General features: G+C 47.0%; 3 protein-coding genes across 3 annotated transcripts in view; 1 reads left to right on the top strand and 2 right to left on the bottom strand.

Moving 5' to 3' along the window:
• Window positions 1-19909, bottom strand: part of LOC133346220 (cytoplasmic dynein 1 intermediate chain 1-like) — a 398436-nt gene that overhangs the window by 371498 nt on the left and 7029 nt on the right. The gene's annotated exons all lie outside the window — the stretch shown is intronic.
• On the bottom strand, window positions 1945-6997 carry LOC133346217 (tubulin alpha-1A chain). Its single transcript, XM_061557744.1, has 4 exons — window positions 6810-6997; window positions 4690-4912; window positions 3675-3823; window positions 1945-3136 (listed from the first exon to the last, which is right to left on the bottom strand). The coding sequence occupies exons 1-4, from the start codon at window positions 6810-6812 to the stop codon at window positions 2156-2158; spliced, it is 1356 nt and encodes a 451-aa protein (XP_061413728.1). The 5' UTR covers window positions 6813-6997; the 3' UTR covers window positions 1945-2155.
• Window positions 9901-19909, top strand: part of LOC133346221 (dnaJ homolog subfamily B member 6-B-like) — a 30138-nt gene continuing 20129 nt past the window's right edge. The window contains exon 1 of the mRNA XM_061557759.1: window positions 9901-9943. The gene's annotated coding sequence lies outside the window, so the exon portion shown is untranslated. The remainder of the gene's footprint in view (window positions 9944-19909) is intronic.

Below are 19909 nucleotides of genomic sequence, written 5' to 3'. Positions count from 1 at the left end.
GTTGCGAGCATACAATACTCTGGTCTTATCATTCGTGACGAGCATTGCCATCGTCACGTGGGGAGCGCGTATCGCTATTGCTGTGCCGTACACGAGGGGAGAACGAGGCTCTGTAGCAGCCATGGCGTCACTTGTACCCTCGTCAGTGTACACACGAGTAGTGCATGTCAATTCGTACTAGTCCTATCAGTCTATAAATAACCTTCCGCAGACGACTTCTTGCAGGAAATGTATAATTTAGCATCGATTTGTTTGTGTAGTGATGACGATTTTACGAGATCTTCCTTTCTCTCTGTACTTTTATTTTAGTTGTAATGTGACCCAGGTGACTTGCACATCATGATCTCGAGCTTCTCACCTGGCTAAATACAGCAACACTTGAACCGTGGCAAACCACCTGCAAACGGACTGGAGTGTGGGGCTGCATGAAGCGCTTTGCTTGGTGGTGCAAGGATGGGGTTCCGTTGCCGGAGCTCTCTTCTTTTGTGAGGACGACACAGCGTGTTTACTCTACACCACGTGGCACTGCGTGAATTTACCTAAAAAGGGAATCAATGGAAAACTCAATGTGGTTCGTGTTAGGGTGACAGGCACAATGGCCTTCCAATGTTTGCCACAAGTGTGCGGTTTACTTGAATACACCGTTGAAGAATCTAAAAGCACACGTTTTGAACAATCCAGTCAGCCAACCGTTGGGTGGCCTCGCACAGTGAGTCACGGGGGTCGCTTGACCATACTACACCATGGTGGTGTTGATAAAAAAAGGTATTTTGGGAAGGGGCACCCCATTACCAGTTCAGATATCATTCATCATTGATGCTCGCTGTGGTTGTGCATCGACATCAAGTCACTTGAGTTTATAATGCAATGTACTGTCACCGCTCCAAATACAAAAATGTACCCTACTGGGAAGAATACTCCATTCAAGACAAACACGTGTACTTGTGTATATAAATCATTTAAGATGTCTAAGCATCCTAAATACATCTGAAATATGTATAATTTCAAGGTGCATATTCAATTTAATACTGCAAAACAAACCCTTAATTTTACTGAGCATTTAGGAAAAACATAACTGGAATGCAACTGATAATTGTTTTTTTACGCTTCTATCTGGCAACAAAACTGACACCTTTTTACAAGGGGTCATGTTTGCATAGACCGCAATACCTGTAGTCATAATACAAACAAAAGACATAACTCTGATAATGTGCACTGTCCTTTTGTATTATGACTGCAGGTATTGCGGTCTATGCAAACATGACTCCTTGTAAAAAGGTGTCAGTTTTGTTGCCAGATAGAAGGGTAAAAAACCAATTATCATATTTTTACTGGCAAATGAGGTTCCCATAGTGGAATGCAACTGTCATTACATTCGAGTTTCATCTATTAAAGTTTAAACTGGGTCACACAAGCTGCAGCCGTCTGGATCTCATCCCCATGTGGCCTCTCCTACAGATTTCTGCCACAGCCCCAAGCAGTGTGGTTACAACACACCAGCAGATGGCAATTAAAGCGTTAAATAATTAATTTCGTAACATTAAACCACCTCCATAAAATAATAAAATGCACGTGACAACAAAGAGGAAAAAAAACTGGGTGAGGTGAAAATCGTCAGGTGGGTTAACAGAATCAGAATATTTACTTATACGAGAGGAATCCAATGAGCTATAAAGCTCTTTCACAGAAGTCCAGTAGGGCCACGGAGTCAGACGTTAACGAGAGAAGCATCCAAAGGCTGATTTACCTCCCAAATTGGATTGAGTGCTATGGTCGATATGCTGCCCAATTCCGAGGGCGTATTAAGCCGGTGATGAATCGCAGCAATGGATAAACAGACAACGCACGCATCGTTCCATCCTCACAGTATCGACAGCGCCCATCGACCGACCGCACAACTCGCAAACGTCCCCGAAATAAAACGCGCACCAGTGAAACGACCAGTTGGTATGTGACCTCTTTATTTATTTTCAAGAACAAGAACACTGTACAGGACTCTTGTAGCAGAAAAATAGGGCTTCACAAATATGCGTGGTACAAAGATAGGTGGGACTCCGAACCCCATGAGTTGGATAGAAAAAGTAGGACACACACCAAAATTTTTTTGTTTTGCTTGAAGGAGCGCGGCCACTGGCCGACAGACGAGCCTCCGGCTCTAGTACTCCTCTCCCTCCTCCTCGCCCTCTCCCTCCACCGAGTCGACGCCCACCTCCTCGTAATCCTTCTCCAGCGCCGCCAGATCCTCGCGAGCCTCCGAGAACTCCCCCTCCTCCATGCCCTCTCCCACGTACCAATGCACGAAGGCGCGCTTGGCGTACATGAGGTCGAACTTGTGGTCCAGGCGAGCCCAGGCCTCGGCGATGGCCGTGGTGTTGCTGAGCATGCAGACGGCGCGCTGCACCTTTGCCAGGTCTCCCCCGGGCACCACGGTGGGCGGCTGGTAGTTGATGCCGACCTTGAAGCCCGTGGGGCACCAGTCGACAAACTGGATGGTGCGCTTGGTCTTGATGGTGGCGATGGCGGCGTTGACGTCCTTGGGCACGACGTCGCCGCGGTACAGCATGCAGCACGCCATGTACTTGCCGTGGCGGGGGTCGCACTTCACCATCTGGTTGGCCGGCTCGAAGCAGGCGTTGGTGATCTCGGCGACGGATAGCTGCTCGTGGTAGGCCTTCTCGGCCGAGATGACGGGTGCGTAGGTCGCCAGCGGGAAGTGGATGCGCGGGTAGGGCACCAGGTTGGTCTGGAACTCGGTGAGGTCGACGTTTAGGGCACCGTCGAAGCGCAGCGAGGCGGTGATGGACGACACGATCTGGCCGATGAGGCGGTTGAGGTTGGTGTAGGTGGGGCGCTCGATGTCCAGGTTGCGGCGGCAGATGTCGTAGATGGCCTCATTGTCGACCATGAAGGCGCAGTCCGAGTGCTCCAGGGTGGTGTGGGTGGTGAGGATGGAGTTGTAGGGCTCCACCACGGCGGTGGACACCTGCGGCGCCGGGTAGATGGCGAACTCCAGCTTGGACTTCTTGCCGTAGTCGACCGAGAGGCGCTCCATGAGCAGCGAGGTGAAGCCCGAGCCCGTGCCACCGCCAAAGCTGTGGAAGATCAGGAAGCCCTGCAGCCCCGTGCACTGATCCGCCTGGGTCAGAGGAAGATCACATTAAAACCAGAAGACTGCATTCAATGTTCAAACATTAATTTATACGGTGCTTAATGACAAGGGATATGATGTATCAATGCATTAAACTTCCTTCGTGAGACACATACATCATGTGAACCTTTGCTACATTTATTGACAGACTTGTCATCATGCTTCGGCGGTGCCTGTTGCAATCTCACCACTCTCGCTCACCTTGTCCAAACCTGCACTGTTGCTCACTCTCTGCTAATGGCTCGACATCTTTCGCTTTGCAATGGGATGGACGGTGATCTTCGAACCGCTAGTTCTCTCCAATAAACATTTCGGGCCCACTCTGCATGTTAAACCATGTCCTCTTAAAACATAAACTAGCGCTTTAGAGGGGACCTTTGTTGTTGCCGAATTTTGGTGAATTGCTCGTCCTTGTACTCTCGTAGGCAACCGTGCTAAACGATGGCCAAAACCGATGAGGGCAACGACAGCGCTGATGGCTACGTTTCTGAAAGAGGGGGAGTACTCTGTGGATGGGCTCTCTCACCAGCTTGCGGATGCGGTCCAGCACCAGGTCGACGATCTCCTTGCCAATGGTGTAGTGGCCACGAGCGTAGTTGTTGGCGGCGTCCTCCTTGCCCGTGATCAGCTGCTCGGGGTGGAAGAGCTGGCGGTACGTCCCCGTGCGCACCTCGTCTGCACACACAGGCCACGCCGGTCGATTAACACCTCACACGTCATTTTACTTGCAGTCCGTAGTCACGTGCGATCGGCAAAAACGCCAATGGGAAATAAACTGTTGTGGCTGATAGCACTTCGTAATGTAATGTATTATACAGACATTTGTAAATCCACTTCTGTGGTCAGTGAAGGTTGGTGAATTGGGAGTCCCAGGACCAGTTTATATATAATTTGCCACTTGTGTAATCTATGGCCAGAAATCAAACTTAGATCACCCAGTTCATTGCTTTGACAGCACTTAATGTTACAATGTTTTATTTCTTGTGAACAGGCCTTGGTCTGTATTACAATGCACCGTGGCTGTGCATAGATTATACAATGTGCTCGATTGTGCTCAATGAGCTACATGTTTGTAGTGATCTCTTGCTTCCCACACAAAGCAACCCAATAGTATTTCTGCAATGGGCCCTCTATGAGGAAATATCTATGAATACTGCCCAATTAAACAAATGCTGTTAGAAAGCAATGGTTCAGTAAGCCTATCACCGGTGAAAAGACAAATGTTTTTATACATTAGCCCTGATCAGGGGAATGTAGAGGATGAGCAATGTCCCACATTAATTTGAAACATATAACGGAGCAAAAGTCACAAATGGCCTTGACAAATTGTCTCAGTGACCGAGACATCCATTTACCAAAAAATGGGGTTGGCATGGTTACTGGACATCTGTGAAAAATATCTTAATGGCTCATCAGATTCCTCCAGTATAAATAGTCTGAATCTGGTTCGTATGGGCTGTGGTGCAAGAAATGAAAGGGGGTCCCCATCTCTGTTCCATCTCCCCCCACTCTCTGGTTTCACACGGGAGGCCCTCACGCACCCACTACGGTGGGCTCCAGGTCCACGAACACAGCGCGGGGCACGTGTTTGCCCGCGCCGGTCTCGCTGAAGAAGGTGTTGAAGGAGTCGTCGCCCCCTCCGATGGTCTTGTCGCTCGGCATCTGCCCGTCGGGCTGGATGCCGTGCTCCAGGCAGTAGAGCTCCCAGCATGCATTGCCGATCTGCACGCCAGCCTGCCCCACGTGGATGGAGATGCACTCACGCTGTGCGGGGAGCAGAGGGGACACAGAAGGAAACAGACATTGACATGGGGTCAGTACCAGCAGAAATATTGAGTGCCGACACGGGGAGAGGTGGTGCAGTGGTTCATGTATTCTGCTACGATCTCTGCAACTTGGATTTTATTCACCACCATGCCCGTCGGTAGCATGTGGTGTCAGCGGCGGTGCAGCGATTGTCAAACATGACAAACTGCATTCGATTACTATGTGGCCATCTGTGGTAAGTGGCTTTTTAATGCCCCCGGGTATCCCTATATGGGATGCTGTGTGTAAATACCAACAATATAGGAGAGCAGTTGCCTCTATTTAACCAGAAAATAAAATATAGGCAAGTTGAGATATACAGCAATGCATTTTTTGCAAAGGCAGCCTGGGTTACATCAAGCCATTTCGAAAACACCAGAATATACTACGTCTCACAATGGAGAGACCAGGCAGAGCCACACGTGTGGTTCTATGCTCCACCATCCCCATCGTGTGCCGTGCCAGCCTCCATTGTTGTTGGCTCGCAGCACTCGCCTCACTCGTCTGTAACAGGGGATCTTTGTCTTTAGGGAGTCGTGGTATGGCTCTGCAGCCCGCATGACTCCAGTCTGATTAATAGTAGGCTGCACATTCTTTAGCGATTACTGTATTTGCTTAGAGCTGGTGGGGTTTTTCTTTCTATATATATGTGTGGCCGAATAGCCCATTAATTATTTAAAAAGGCAGATTTTTCGTGATGGTAGTTCGGGGTGGGGGGCGTGCGCCATGGAAAGAAAACAAGATGGGGCGCGGAGAATGATGTATTCTCATTACTGGGCTTGAGATAAAGGATGTCACGCTCTGGGATGGGCTAGAGAGGGAGGGGCAGCACGAGATGGAGGGGAGTGGCGAAGGCTCCACGGGCAATGGGGAAACGCGGTTCGTGCAGACTGACGGCATCGCGTAGCCGTTTGCTGTAACAACAGCAGCAGCTACACACACGGTAGCTGCTGTTGTTGTAACAACGGACGTTAACGGGAATACAGGCACGGCCATTGGCCAGTGCCAGTGTGGCTGGGAAAGAATGACATCAGGTTTCTCAAGCCAAGCGCTCTCGTACTCGCAATGTAATTTTCTTTGTTTAAATTCTATGGGCGCATTGCGGTGCCTGTCATCCCATGTAACGCGCACATCCGTGCGTGTAACACCAGCCTCGGTGCATTTTTTAAAAACGCATTTATTAATGTACAATACACACAATAATCGAACACAATACTCACGCGAATGTATATTTCATAATTACACAATAAAAAAAAATCTAAAAAATTACGAAGCTTAACCTGCCACGACGTTGAATATGTTCAATATGAAAAAAAAAATAAGATTCACGATCAACCATGGTCAATCCATTGCTGGATGAATACATTGCATATTGTGAATTTCAACAATGATGATGACAGCTGAGAAAAAAAATCACAGTGCAACAAATGCAATAAAATCTAACGGTGCGGGCTTTGGCGAACGGTCCTCAACCCCGCAATGCGTGACAGTTATTTATTTTATTGGTTCTTTCGGTAAAGTCACGTAGAAGGGAAACAATACAATTGTTTTAAAAATTTTATTATTTTGTTTCCCTTCAACGTGACTTTACCGAAAGAACCAATAATATTAATCCCTGCAGTCACGAAAGCTTTAAATCAAAATATATTTATTTATTTAGCACAGAAAACCCAACATGGCCAATCGCATCCCCTGGAAAATTCTCGATATGCGCGGTGCCTCCTTTTACAGAGAATCCCGTTCATTTCTATTTTACCCTGCAATTCAACGAAACAGGCGCACCGTATCGATATAGACATAGGCTTGTGACGGTGCATATATATCGTAAAATAACATGAATTGTGATATACTTTACCATGTTGTTGTTTTAGCTGAACGAAGGAGGCGACTGGGTGAGGAGGATCTCGCTCGTCTCAGCCTTTATGCAGCTGCCGTGAGCTCGAATGGCCGCCTGGCCTCACCGCTCCGCCTTTTATACTCCGCGCCCCACAGCGACGCGGAGCCGTCCGAGGGTGGCAGCAACGCGAAGGTGCGGGGAGGGGGACGCGTGCTCCCATTGGCTGCGCCGCACCGCGTCCGTTTACCATTGCCGTGGCGGCAAAGTGAGGGACAGCGCTGATTGGCTCGTTTGAATCTTAACGCTTTTGTCCAGGTAACCCCCCCCCCTCACCCCCTGGCCCCCCCCCCCACAACCGCCGCGCTGTTTGTAGCAACGGAAGCGAGGCGCGCGGCCTCGCGGCAGGGCCGCGCCGCGTCCGTTGCCACGGCGACCTGATTTGCATGAGAAAGGTCGCCATGGTAACGGCGTTTAGCACAACACTTTTACTCAAACAAAACTCTCCAGATTTCAAGAGAGCAACGGTCGACGGTTTAGTGCGAGACGCGAAGCACGCACGAGAGAAAGAGAAAATAAAGTCATCAACACAACTGAGTAATGTCAAATAAAGTTAGGTCTGGCTGTTTTAACCATTAAACAAATAAAAACTACTAATTTGTTCACTGAAAATAAATGCTGGAACATTTTAAGAATATCTCAGAATAAAATGCAGTCCCCTTAACGCCACTCCGTGTCGGTTTATGGGATTGTTTGACCAAACTTGACCACGTTGGTCGATGAGGGTTTAGTTGAGTTTGGCTCGCCCCCGTCAACATGTCACTCGCTACTCCGGCTTCACTTAACTCATCCAAGAATCAATGCCTTTTGAATTATTTTGTGCAATGAAGGCCCATTACCCGAAACGTCGCCTATTATATATATGTTTTCCTTTCAAGGCCATGCACAGTGTCAGTGATGAGCGTGTTGAGTTGTTTCGTGCGATTGTGCATCACTACCAAATCAGCAGATCCGTCACCATATTTGTTTGCATTCCATTCTGAAGGCAAATGGGAGGGTTTTAACTTCTCATCAGCACGGTTGTAGCCCGATTAAACCATTGCCACCCGTGTCGTTAAATGATACACCTATCATAATAGAGGTTTGTGGGTTAGATCGCGTAAATATATAAATGTGTCGTTTAAACCTGCCACCACCCGACACAGCCAACTAGTAAGGGTTGTCACGTAAACAACGTGACAATTCGTCACTAGTACAGCACTAGTGTGTAGTGTATAGTAGTGTAGTGTATAGTGTAGTGTATTGTGGAGTGTATAGTGTACTAGTACAGCACTAATCGGTGTGTTGGAGAGCCAAGCCACAACATTTACAAACTGATCTGTCAGGCTGTCGCCTGATGAAGCTAGTTGTAGTTACTGGCGAAACGTCGTACTTAGTTTGTGAATGTTGTGGCTTTGTTCTCCAACACAACGGTTAGTGCTGTACTAGTACACTACACTATACACTACACAATACATTACACTATACAGTACACAACTATACACTACACTATACACTACACTCTAGTGATGTACTAGTGACGAATTGTCACGTTCTGTTTACGTGACAACCCTTACTAGTTGGCTGTGTCGGGTGGTGGCGGGTTTTAACGACACAACATTTATATATTTACGCGATCTAACCCACAAACCTCTATTACGGATGATATTGGTCGCAACATCCTTCGTGTTAAACTGGTATATCTATCGCTTGCTACTGACATGAATTTGTGGAAACACAATAGTTCCCAACACTAAAGCCTATGTACCATTTGATAATTATTTAACGAGCGGCTTTTGTTTGGAAATCTTACTTTGTATGGTAACTACACCTGAAAAGAGTGACTGAATCAATGAATTGAAGGGAAACCCGAACTGGAATACGACACCCCGAGGTGGAGGCTGGGAACCCTTTGTCTCCACGAACAAACTAGACAGTGTGTGGTGGTCATTTAGGCTGAGTCGACCTAGGGGAGTATCGGGCAGACTAGCATGAAGGGTACAGTGAAGAACCCTGACTAAACACACACACATATAGTTCAGACATACCATGAGCACACGATACAACGTACACAAATTAAAGACAAAGACCCCCGTATAGAATATTCAGACTGTTGGGGCAAGTGGTGTCAGCGAGCCCCTCGGCATCGTCATCCTGAAGGAATCCGATGAGCTAAGAAGCTCTTCGTGCACACATGTCCACCTCTTGAGGCAGGCAGGGCACACGCGATGTGGTGGGTGGCCAGCACCACGCACGACCACCGCCTTCGTCCCACAAGTGCTGACGTTTAAGGCTGAGTCGACCTAGGGGTTGCCCGGGACCGGCTCAGATATTCACCACAGCCTTTGATCCTGAGTGGGAATCGAGCTGTGGTTGCCAGGCTCGTAGCGAATTGCACTACCACCGCTCCCCACAGATGAAACACGCACATACTAAAATACATACCAACTACACAGACATACATAACACACACACAACACGCACATACTAAAAATACATACCAACTACACAGACATACACAACACACACACACAAATACATACCAACTACACAGACATACACAACACGCACATACTAAAAATACATACCAACTACACAGACATACACAACACGCACATACTAAAAATACATACCAACTACACAGACATACACAACACGCACATACTAAAAATACATACCAACTACACAGACATACACAACACGCACATACTACAAATACATACCAACTACACAGACATACACAACACGCACATACTAAAAATACATACCAACTACACAGACATACACAACACGCACATACTAAAAATACATACCAACTACAGAGACCTACACAACACACACACACAACACGCACATACTAAAAATCCACACCAACTACACAGACATACTAAACACACACAACACACCGAGAGGGGCATTATGAAATTGAATGTTGACCGTTGCTCAGTAGCCGATGCTACAACAAGCGAGGTGGAATGGCGCCTAGCAACGTGGAGTTGAGATCTGAGTGGCCACGCCGTCATTGCGAGCCCTCTCACACACACACACACGAGGGGAGCGACGTGGCAGGCAAGTTCCACTCTGGAGCAAACACATCGTCGTCACCCGAACCGCTGGTGAGAAAGTCCGCATACAACAGCAGGCAGGTTCATTCGGGGAGTTTCTATTTGTGTGTCACCAGGTGAGAACCCAAGAGGCCAGGATGAGTCTCGTCTGTGACAGTCACCTGGGTCACCAACACGACAAATGCCATCCGATGACGAACAGTGAATCGGAGTGAGTTGATCTCTACTCTTTGGTTCTTTCGTGACTGCAGTCACAAAAACTTCCAATCTAGAATGAGTTGCATCTCACTCATTCACTCCAGCAGTCACTCGCTCGCCAGCGGTCGGTCGCCTTCTTATCACTCTTCTATCGCTACGAGACGGGTGACCCCGCTACGAGATGGGTGACCCTTGCCACGAATGCCACTCTGTTTCCTCCACCCCTGTCGAGGGTCACCAGACTGTGTCGTCGCATCCACACGACTGTTCAACCACACACCAACTCTCCGGGCCACTTAACTTTGCTTTCTTCGCATCCTCAAGTTTGGAATTCCCCTCCTCTCATCTCTTTTCCCAAGCGATATAATATTCTTTGGGTCTTTGGATATAATCTTTATCAATTCCAGAAACCTGTTCACTCATATTTTACTTTTACTAGTTATGTATCTTGCCGTGTGTACCAAGTGGTGAGGTGTCTGGTGAGTTTTGAGAGTGGCCAAGAAGAGGAAGACCACATGGCAAGAGAAACTAGTTAGGGGAGAAGAGTTGAGAAATAGGGACTGATCCCAGTGGCGGCTCGTCAATAGAGGGCGCAGGGGCGCCGCCCCCATCAATATTCAAGAAATATACATATGCAAAATTTATATAAAAATACATAAATAAAATATTTTTTTCATACGATGTGCCGGCTGGTAGTAAGAAAAGCATCAGCATTTAATAAAAACTGGCTTTAATCGGTCAACTATTTTCTATGTTTTTCAATGTGTTTCATGCGGGGCGCCGGACAAATGGATGTCTATGTGAGACTTTACATTTTCGGACAGCATGTGACCTGAAGCTGGTCTCTAATTGGTTTCTTAAAGATTCTCCTCGGGGCGCAAGTCGTTGCGTCCCTGGCCAATCAGAATTGGATACATGTTATTTTATCCAATCTGATTGGTTCTCGTCACCTGTCATTCAAATTTACGCTGTAGGCCACTATTGCGAGTGCGAAGGCGACACCACTTTGACACTTGCTAGGCTGATCAAATTTTTTGTGTAAACAATGGCAGCAGTTCATCCAAATTCTGTAATTTATTTACAAAAAAACCCTTTCACAAGGCTTTCGCTGGAAGAAATAAAAAAGATAAAGGATCTCGGACCGGACCAACCCGATTTACAAATCCAGCAGCAGGCCAGTGACAGAGGACGAAGCTACACACGAAGCTTCACCCGCGCTTGTTATGAGAAACGGAGGTGGCTGGCTGGATGTGATGTTAGCAATTCTCTTTTTTGTTTTCCCTGTCTTTTATTTCAAAGTGTCGGCACTGAAGTTTTGTGGACAACGACGGGGGTAAGAGACCTCAAACATCTCTCTGACAAATGCAAACGTCATGAAAGTAGCCGCAGCCATATTGATAATAGCATGAAACTAACGTTTTTATGTTCAAGTAGGAAACATGCTTTTGGTACTTTGGTCTGAAATGTATATAAAAGAGAAACATTTATGTTCAAGTAGGAAACATGCTTTTTGGTACTTTGGTCTGAAATGTATATAAAAGAGAAACATTTATGTTCAAGTAGGAAACATGCTTTTTGGTACTTCTTTTGGTCTGAAATGTAAATAAAGATCATCAAAATTTATATTCAAGTAGTCAAAATGGTTTTTGGTACTGCTTTATATTTATTTGCCCCCCTCAATAAAATAAAAAAAATGCGCCCCCCCAAAAATAAATATCACCAGCCGCCACTGACTGATCCTATGGGTAAGATAACCCCGTCTGTAGGACGGGCTGCCCTGAAGTAAGTTATACTTCTAATAGTTGGATTTCTTGCTGGCAGATTGCAGTTTTGGTCCTGTGGGTCTGTGCTCAGTAAGCAGTGATTTTAGAAATAACACAGCTGAATTGCTCATACTATTCACAGGCATGTGTACCGTACTGTGCACCAGATGTATCATCATGGTTTTCATATATTACGTATACATTTCCAAAGACTAGTAATTATAAATAATATATATCACTCGAGACCGTTCAATTACTTCAGGATACAAAGATATTCAAGGAGGCATTTCCCAAACATCTCCACGCAGGCCCATGCTAAAAAAAACACTGAACACACTCGTCAATAATACTGTGGCATGAAAAATATAGAATAGGCGACGTTTCGGGCAACGGTCCTTGTACACGGCACATAGAAGAGAAAGAATGAAATATAGTCTTTGAGACACAATGACGCTTTCCGTGACACATATAACGGACACAGGCATTCACTTGTATTCGCGTATTGCACTTTCTGTGATATCGCAGCATCAGGGTTGGTGGCGACAAACTCATCCAGCAGTGGATTGACCATGGCTGATGATTGTCATCTTCAAGTAATCTAAAACAAGAGTGGACTTTCTCTGTCCTATACAGCTACATCACTTTCAATATGTGCACGACGACGAAAGTAATTTAGAATCTCACACTGGGTCGTATGAATAATGTATAGGAATGGATGTGTGCCCGTGCCCATTTAATGAACGCAACCATTAAATATGCACGCCATGTACACGTGCAGGCATAGCATGTCAGCCGATGGCATCTTCTACGTTATGCCTAGTTTAAATAGTTTAGTGGTATAGCTTAGCTTTTTAGTTAATAGGTTACATATGTAGAGTACATTTTTTTAAAAATTTAAACGCTGCTGACTGCAGAGCGTAATGCACAAAATAAACCTTCACACGTCCAACAAGTGATTTCCAAATGCAATCTGTATGGGTGGTGCTTATTGTCAATTTACAACCGGAGCCATTTGTGGAAATTCAACGTTCCTATGGCGGGCACGAGTCTGTCCATAGAGCAACCACTGTGGACTTGCCCATAAAGTGGCAGTCGCCGTTGATTGCAGAGGCTCGTGGTCAGCATACGATAGGGTGCCCCAGTTATTACTGCAGGTGCATTCACCGCACATACAAGCCGTCTGCTTTACAGTGGATGTAAAGATCCCGCGACGTGAATCTAATAGAGTCGGGATCACACGGAGCAGCAGAAGCAGCAGCAGCAGCGACATCGCCCCTACTGTGAGATGACTCCAGACGCCATAGCCTTGCACTATAATAATAATTGCGGAATACCAATGTTTTAATTATCATTAACTAATGTTTTTTTAAATTGTTGACGTATATATCTCACGATCTTGATGTATATGGCACTATAGCGTGTGCACGTTAGGCGAGTGGACTTGTACTACAATAGGAGTCGCAAAAGCTTTTGATGCGAATACAGAGGGAGCGGTGGCGCCGTGGTTTACGCACTGCGTTTTAGAAACCAACCTCACCCGAGTTCGATTTCCGGCCACGGCTAAAATCAGTGGCCAGTTTATATCTGGACGTCACGGCTAGAAGGGAATGTATGTATGTTGAACTTCTTTCGCACCGTACGTAGGAATGAGCGCAAGTGGTCGAGACTGATGACATCCACCACGGAGATTGAGCGATACAATCAGCCAATGTGCCTGAGCTAGATGGACTGATTGCATCGGGAATCCGTCAGCAGTGGATAGACCATGGCTGATATGACAGGACGCGACGTTGTGGATCGTGTGAGTGTGCAGTCTATTAATGGATGCACCAAATGCTTTATTTATCCAGGTGAGAGCCCTTGAAGTTGCACGAGATGTGAGGAGCCCGGGGACCTCATTAGTGCAGCGCATTGCGATGTGATCCTCACTACACTCACTCACTGCACACTCTGCCTGCACCACACACCAGCCTACAACACACAGCCCTGCAGCCCACCCACCCTGAACCACACACCACTCTGCCTGCACGACACACCAGCCTACACCACACCCACCCTGAACCACCCACCACTCTTCCTGCACCACACACCAGCCTACACCACACAGCCCTACAGCACACCCACCCTGAACCACCCACCACTCTTCCTGCACCACACACCAGCCTACACCACACAGCCCTACAGCACACCCACCCTGAACCACACACAACTCTTCCTGCACCACACACCAGCCTACAACACACAGCCCTACAGCACACCCACCCTGAACCACACACAACTCTTCCTGCACCACACACCAGCCTACAACACACAGCCCACCCACCCTGAACCACACACCACTCTGCACCACACCATGTTCATGGTACGGGCTCGTGTGTGTGTGGTGCAGAGTGTGGGGTGTATGGAGAGCGGTAGGGGAGCGGTTAGCCCTAGGTCGACTCAGCCTCAAATGAGCACCTGATGAGGTGTGTAAACATCGCCACTAGGGATACAAAGGTGGCCGGGCGTGGTGTTAGCTACCCACCCCCTCGTGTGCCGTGCCGGCCTTAATAAGTGCTCGCGAACAGCACTTTCCGCAACAGTCTGTGAAGGCTACACGGGGGATCTTTGTCTTTGGTGCGTGCTCCAGGCGGCAGCAGCAGCAGCTCGCTGTCGATGTGTGGCTGGACACGCGGCGCTGTTCATCCGGAGCCGACGGGAAATCGTCCTGACACAACACGGGGTGGGCTACGGTCCCTCGGTCCGATGTGACCTTCAGAGCTCAGTCAGAGACAAAGCTCCCGGCTCATAGACCGTAGGGGGGGTGCTGTTAGCGAGCGCCTATCAAGGCAGACAAGGCACGCATTGAGGAGTGGCGTTTGCGTGGCCTGCAATAGGCGTCTCCCTCCGTCTCCCCGTTCCTGATGTCTTTAAACCAAATACTCATTTTAGGCTGAGTGGACCTAGGGGGAATCCAGAGAATGGCTGTAAAAACAAACATCCGTGTGTTGTTTGAAGAGCTTGTGTAAATACAGGGTGCTTCAAAAAAATGTTAACACTTCTGCGAATTTGCAACAATGCCACGAGAAATGTGCCTCCGGGCTCTGGAGACCACCTGGAGAAGATTCCAGGCGTGTGTTGACAATGATGGATACCAAGTGGAGACTCTTTGACTTTTTGAAGCTATTAACATACATTTGTTGTCATGTTACAGTGGATTACAGTGATTTATTCGCTCTTTTTTCCAATAAAAACGATAGTCCCATGTAAGCGTTAACATTTCTTTGAAGCACCCTGTAAAATCACGAGGCACAGGCACAAGTGATAAAGCGCCGTAAAAGTAACGAAGGTTGACTCAGGTGGCCCGACTGGGATAAACCAACACCACGGGCACGCTCACAGGCACATGCCAACGTGGGAGAAGACGCCGCTCCTGAAACAAAGACGCACCCATAGGCGGAGTTTGACTTCTATACTTGGGGGGGGGTGGCACGCGTTCGCTTTGTCCCTCACATTAGGAATCGCGGATGTATATAATTTGATCTCAATTGTAAACTACTGAAATTAATAAAGGTGTCCAGTTTGTGGGGGGGGGGGGGGGGGGGGTGCGCACCCCCCCCAAACTCCGCCCATGGAAGCACCCCAAACGTGTACCCGGTGCCAGTAGTATTGATAGTTATCTGAACCGGTCCTGGGTTTCCCCTAGGTCGACTTAGCGTTAAATTAGTACCTGGTGCGATGTGTAAATGTGTGTGCGTGTTTTGCAGTGCCTTGTGACCTCCGAGTGAAAGGCGCTTTAAGAGACTAAATTATTATCAGCATTGGAGAGCCAACGATGTACCGGCCTTCATAGGTGCTACTCGCTATTAGCACTTGCTCCAAGAGGCTGTTAAAGGCTTTACATGGGATCAATGTCTTTGTATACATTCTTACATCTGGTGTTGCATTGGTTTGCTCACTGTGCTACAATCCAGGCAACCTCAGTTCAAATTATGTCCGTTCAAAACACTGCTAACATTATTTTCATTAAGTATGAGCCTCACCCTAAGTCCACTCAGCCTGAAATGAGTATTTGGTGCCGTATGTTGAATTGTCAACACACAGCCATCAGAGGCAAATCCTGCCGGGCGTGGAACTGGTCGCATGCGCTGACCACTACCTTACTCACGTGTGTCATACTGGTCTTAATAGGTGCTCGCTAACAGGATTTGTCCCAACATGTCGAAATATTGTTAAATTGAGGGTTTTGGTCCTGTTAGATTGGCATACATTGCCGTGCGCTGGGCATAGGTCAGATTCATTAAACTCTACGGCTCACATCACCTCCTATTTATAACCTTTTGTTTCTGATGCGGACAGTCCTAAACCTCTTTGTATTCCTGCGATGAATGTCACTGAATTATTTAGACGAGCAATTACACATGGCTGGATAATTTGCTGGCACGAGATTTATCTTTTGGGTTCGCTGATTAGCAGACGAGATACGCTTTAAAATGAAGCGCACAGGGTGAGGGCATTTACAGGACTTGCACTCATAAATTACCATTGGCAAGCAGAACGACATCGTGTGATGTGAAGATCGATTCTAATACCACCACCCCATCGGCCACAAGAGGGGTTTGTGGCCAAGAAAAATGTGATCGCACGAAAAAATTTCAAATTAACAAAATGTGAACAGGCGGCGCAGAGATAGGGTTAGGGGTTCATATGAGGATCAGCAGGAAGCTCGTGATAGTGGCTGTTGGCTAGTTGGTTAGGGCTAGAGTCAGTGGGAGTGTTAACTATTACATTATTTTACCAGGTAAGGCCCACTGAGCTATATAGCGCTTTTTCAAAAGCGACCTGGCCACAAATGATAGCTCAACGAAGTGGCTTATCATGTGGAAATTTATAGCAGCCAAATACTCTAAACGCATGTTTCTAAATGTGGAGGGAAAAGTCGGAGGACACGGAGAAAATCCACACGACCAAATGGAGAACATCCAAACTCCATATATACAGGGGTCAGGGTCAGGATGAAACCCACGACCTCCTCCATACCAGCCGAGGGAGATAACATCTCGCCACCGTGGGTTAACAGTAGTGGCTGGTTGGCTTGTTACTTATTGTTTGCGTTATGTCCAGATCATGCTAAACGACATGCGTTACAACCTGAAATTACATGAGATATATGCACAGCCCAACTGGTGAAACCCCAAGTGATAGAGATACGATCTGAGTGGCTCGCGTGCTCCACGGCACGGTTGCTCCCCTCCTCCTCATCCAAACGGGTGACCTTTTCAGCTTTGGCCGCTTTTCGTTTCTGGCACTCGCAGCTCCCTAAATCATGCAATGGCAGGGGGATGATCCAATTACACGACTCCTTTACCTCGAAACACAAATGCGGGGCGGGGGGGACTGTACTGAGAGCAACGCGGTTGCTAAGGGTGAGAAATATTTCACCACTGTCGTCAATAATCATGAACGTTTCCTTTTAAGTTGAAACCAATTTTTCTCTTGAGGTCTAATTTTCCGGTGAAAGTTTGCGCCGATGTCTCCAAACTAAATGGAGAAAATTGCCGAGGTCATGTGATGCATTTTAGCCACTAAATTAAAATGTGAACTTGGCCCATGGCCTATAACAATCAAACAGTGTGGGCAGTGACTCTACTCCAAGAGCAGAGAGCTCACAGAAGATTAGCATTTTCTTTCGTTGGTCATAAACAGCATTACACAATGCTGCCGTACAGTATATGGGAAAGAAATACATTGATTATGTATTGTGTTACTTATAGTCTCTGCAACACGATGCTGGTTACGTTGTGTAGCCTATTAAATTATAAATCGACGTACGTGGATAGATTATTCAGTAACATCAGAGCACAATAAAAATGTTGATCACAAGAAACTGCGACCCAACAACAATGAATGGAAATGCAAAGGAAACCAACTATTTGAAACGAATTATCTGGTGATGCTGCTGCATTGGCCATGGTGCACAATCACAATTAAAAAATAAACTCAATATAATCGTCAATAACATTACCTGTTCTGGCAAACATTGTGCAACCAAATATCCACAGTGACATTGAAACAGCAAGGGAGTTTACACGTCTTTTGTTGAATGACAACCACCTACCCATCAACCAAGACCTCAACAATGTACCTGGCTGCCAACTTAAGTCCCAAATCCCCCTTCTGGGATCACACTGCAGTCACCATCCTAGAATCTCACCCATAGCCGGAAAAATCGCTGCTTCTGTTGTGCGAACATCGTGGAACAATGTGGACGTCCAGAATAAGCACCTCCTCATTCGAGACCCAGACATTCCTCCTCGAAGACACCAGTGGAGCCATTAACCGCATCATGACATCTACAGGCCGGTGCGCACGTCTCCTTCATGAATGACAAGCCACAGTGGTGAGATTGTAGCCACGCAACCCAAACTCTGGACTACAACCACAAAGTCAACCACTGTGGTCTGTGTTCCTTCAATGGAGGCACAGCAAAAGGACACGGACGCTCTCCTAAATCCCTCACGTGGCTAACAGACCTTGACATTTGCGTTGAGCTCCTAAACATATTTCTTGCATACACGAGAACTGAATAGAACTGCCTTCAAATCAAACAATATATATGGGCGATATTTTATGCAATGGTCCTTGTTCATAGCACATGCTGCGGGTCGTGTTATTTAACAAACATATGAAGACATTTTCACATTTGTAAATAATGGTTAAACCTACTGCATCATTAGTGGGAGACTTGAATGCAAACTGAGGGAAGGGGAGCAGAGATGAGAGGATCGGTGCTCAGTGTGGCGCGGGAGAGATAGAGGATATGTCAGAATTTGCAGTCAGCAGGGATGTGAAGACAATCCTTAGCACTTTATCCAAAAAATTGTCCAGATAAGGAACGTGGAGGAGAAAAAATTGAGACATTAGAAACAAAGATTAGCTTGCTTTTATGGAAAAACACCAGAATGTCAGCAATGCCTCTGCTTGGCACCTTTCTTTTTTAATGAAGGTGCCAAGCAGACAATTCATGAATGCGTGTTCATTATACAAGTGGGAGGTAACTGGAGCATTCGGAGAAAATTAAAAACACGGACGCGAGGGGGCAACGCTCTATCCCCGTACAGAGCGAATAGATAGCGATTAGTCCACTTGCTCTACTGCTTTCTCCTGGCGAGCCAGGGTATAGCACACGGACGCCCACAGGAAGGGTGTTTCACACCAACCCTTTCTGACTCCACAGTGTTGGATGACAGGCCACGTGCATAGCGACCACCGCCCGGCTAATTCAAGATAAGAAGCGATTGCACGATGGTGGTGAGACGCAGGTCACGCTCGCAAAAATACCCTAGAGAATGCAAGTTAATTACGGTACAGGCAAGAACAAGGCAATTAACATCAAACAAATCTAGTCCAGGAGATGGGAGAATTCAGAAAACGACTCCAAGCAACGCATTCAAATCCCTCGAGAAGCAGAAATGATCAAATGGATGTCACCACTCTCACGATAAAGCAGGCGATTGTAACGGACGCTGCATAGAAGGTAGGAAATGCGCGCAGATAAGTTTCTCGCTCTAAACCACAGAAGGAGTGGACTTCAAACGGGGGAAACGCACGAGGAGGGAAACGCGAAATAGTGAGGGTGTACGTGACAGCAGGAAGTTGACAACGATCGGAGGATAAAGCGGCAAAGAGGAAGTTGATGCTCTTAGGTTTTTTTCGGTAAAGTCACGTAGGTACCGAAAAAAACCTAAGAGTATGAATCCTTGCAGTCACGAAAGCTTCAAATCTAGAAGGAAGTTGATGGTCGGTAAACCACGAATGAGAGCCTTGAGACAGCAAGATGTGTTGACATCGATGTTGGCCCCTCTCACATTGGAGCGTCGTGGTTTCGGTTCCGATGTATTTTACACCAAAACTAAACGCCGACCCCGCCGCCGCCCGTGTGAAGTTCCTTGATTAAAAGAAAGTCTGCTCCTGACGGCTCCATTGTAGAGTGTGGAGGGTGGAAGTGAATTTCATGGTAGGCGGCCCTTTGCTGATGCTTCACTGTTGGCCCAACAGCCATGCCGTTTAGATTTGC

This window comes from Lethenteron reissneri, chromosome 23, assembly GCF_015708825.2.
Source record: "Lethenteron reissneri isolate LAM-NWPU_2019-01 chromosome 23, ASM1570882v1, whole genome shotgun sequence".
Classification (NCBI taxonomy): Eukaryota; Metazoa; Chordata; class Hyperoartia; order Petromyzontiformes; family Petromyzontidae; genus Lethenteron; species Lethenteron reissneri.
Note: the sequence above shows the minus strand (reverse complement) of the source record. Positions and strands in the feature narration are given on the sequence as shown.

Excerpts from the sequence above, each read along its gene's own strand:
- LOC133346217 (XM_061557744.1), bottom strand. Across the intron at positions 3,824-4,689 it reads CCTGGAGCCCACCGTAGTGG|ACGAGGTGCGCACGGGGACG; the intron begins GTGCGTGAGGGC and ends CTGTGTGTGCAG. Across the intron at positions 3,137-3,674 it reads TGGACCGCATCCGCAAGCTG|GCGGATCAGTGCACGGGGCT; the intron begins GTGAGAGAGCCC and ends CCTCTGACCCAG.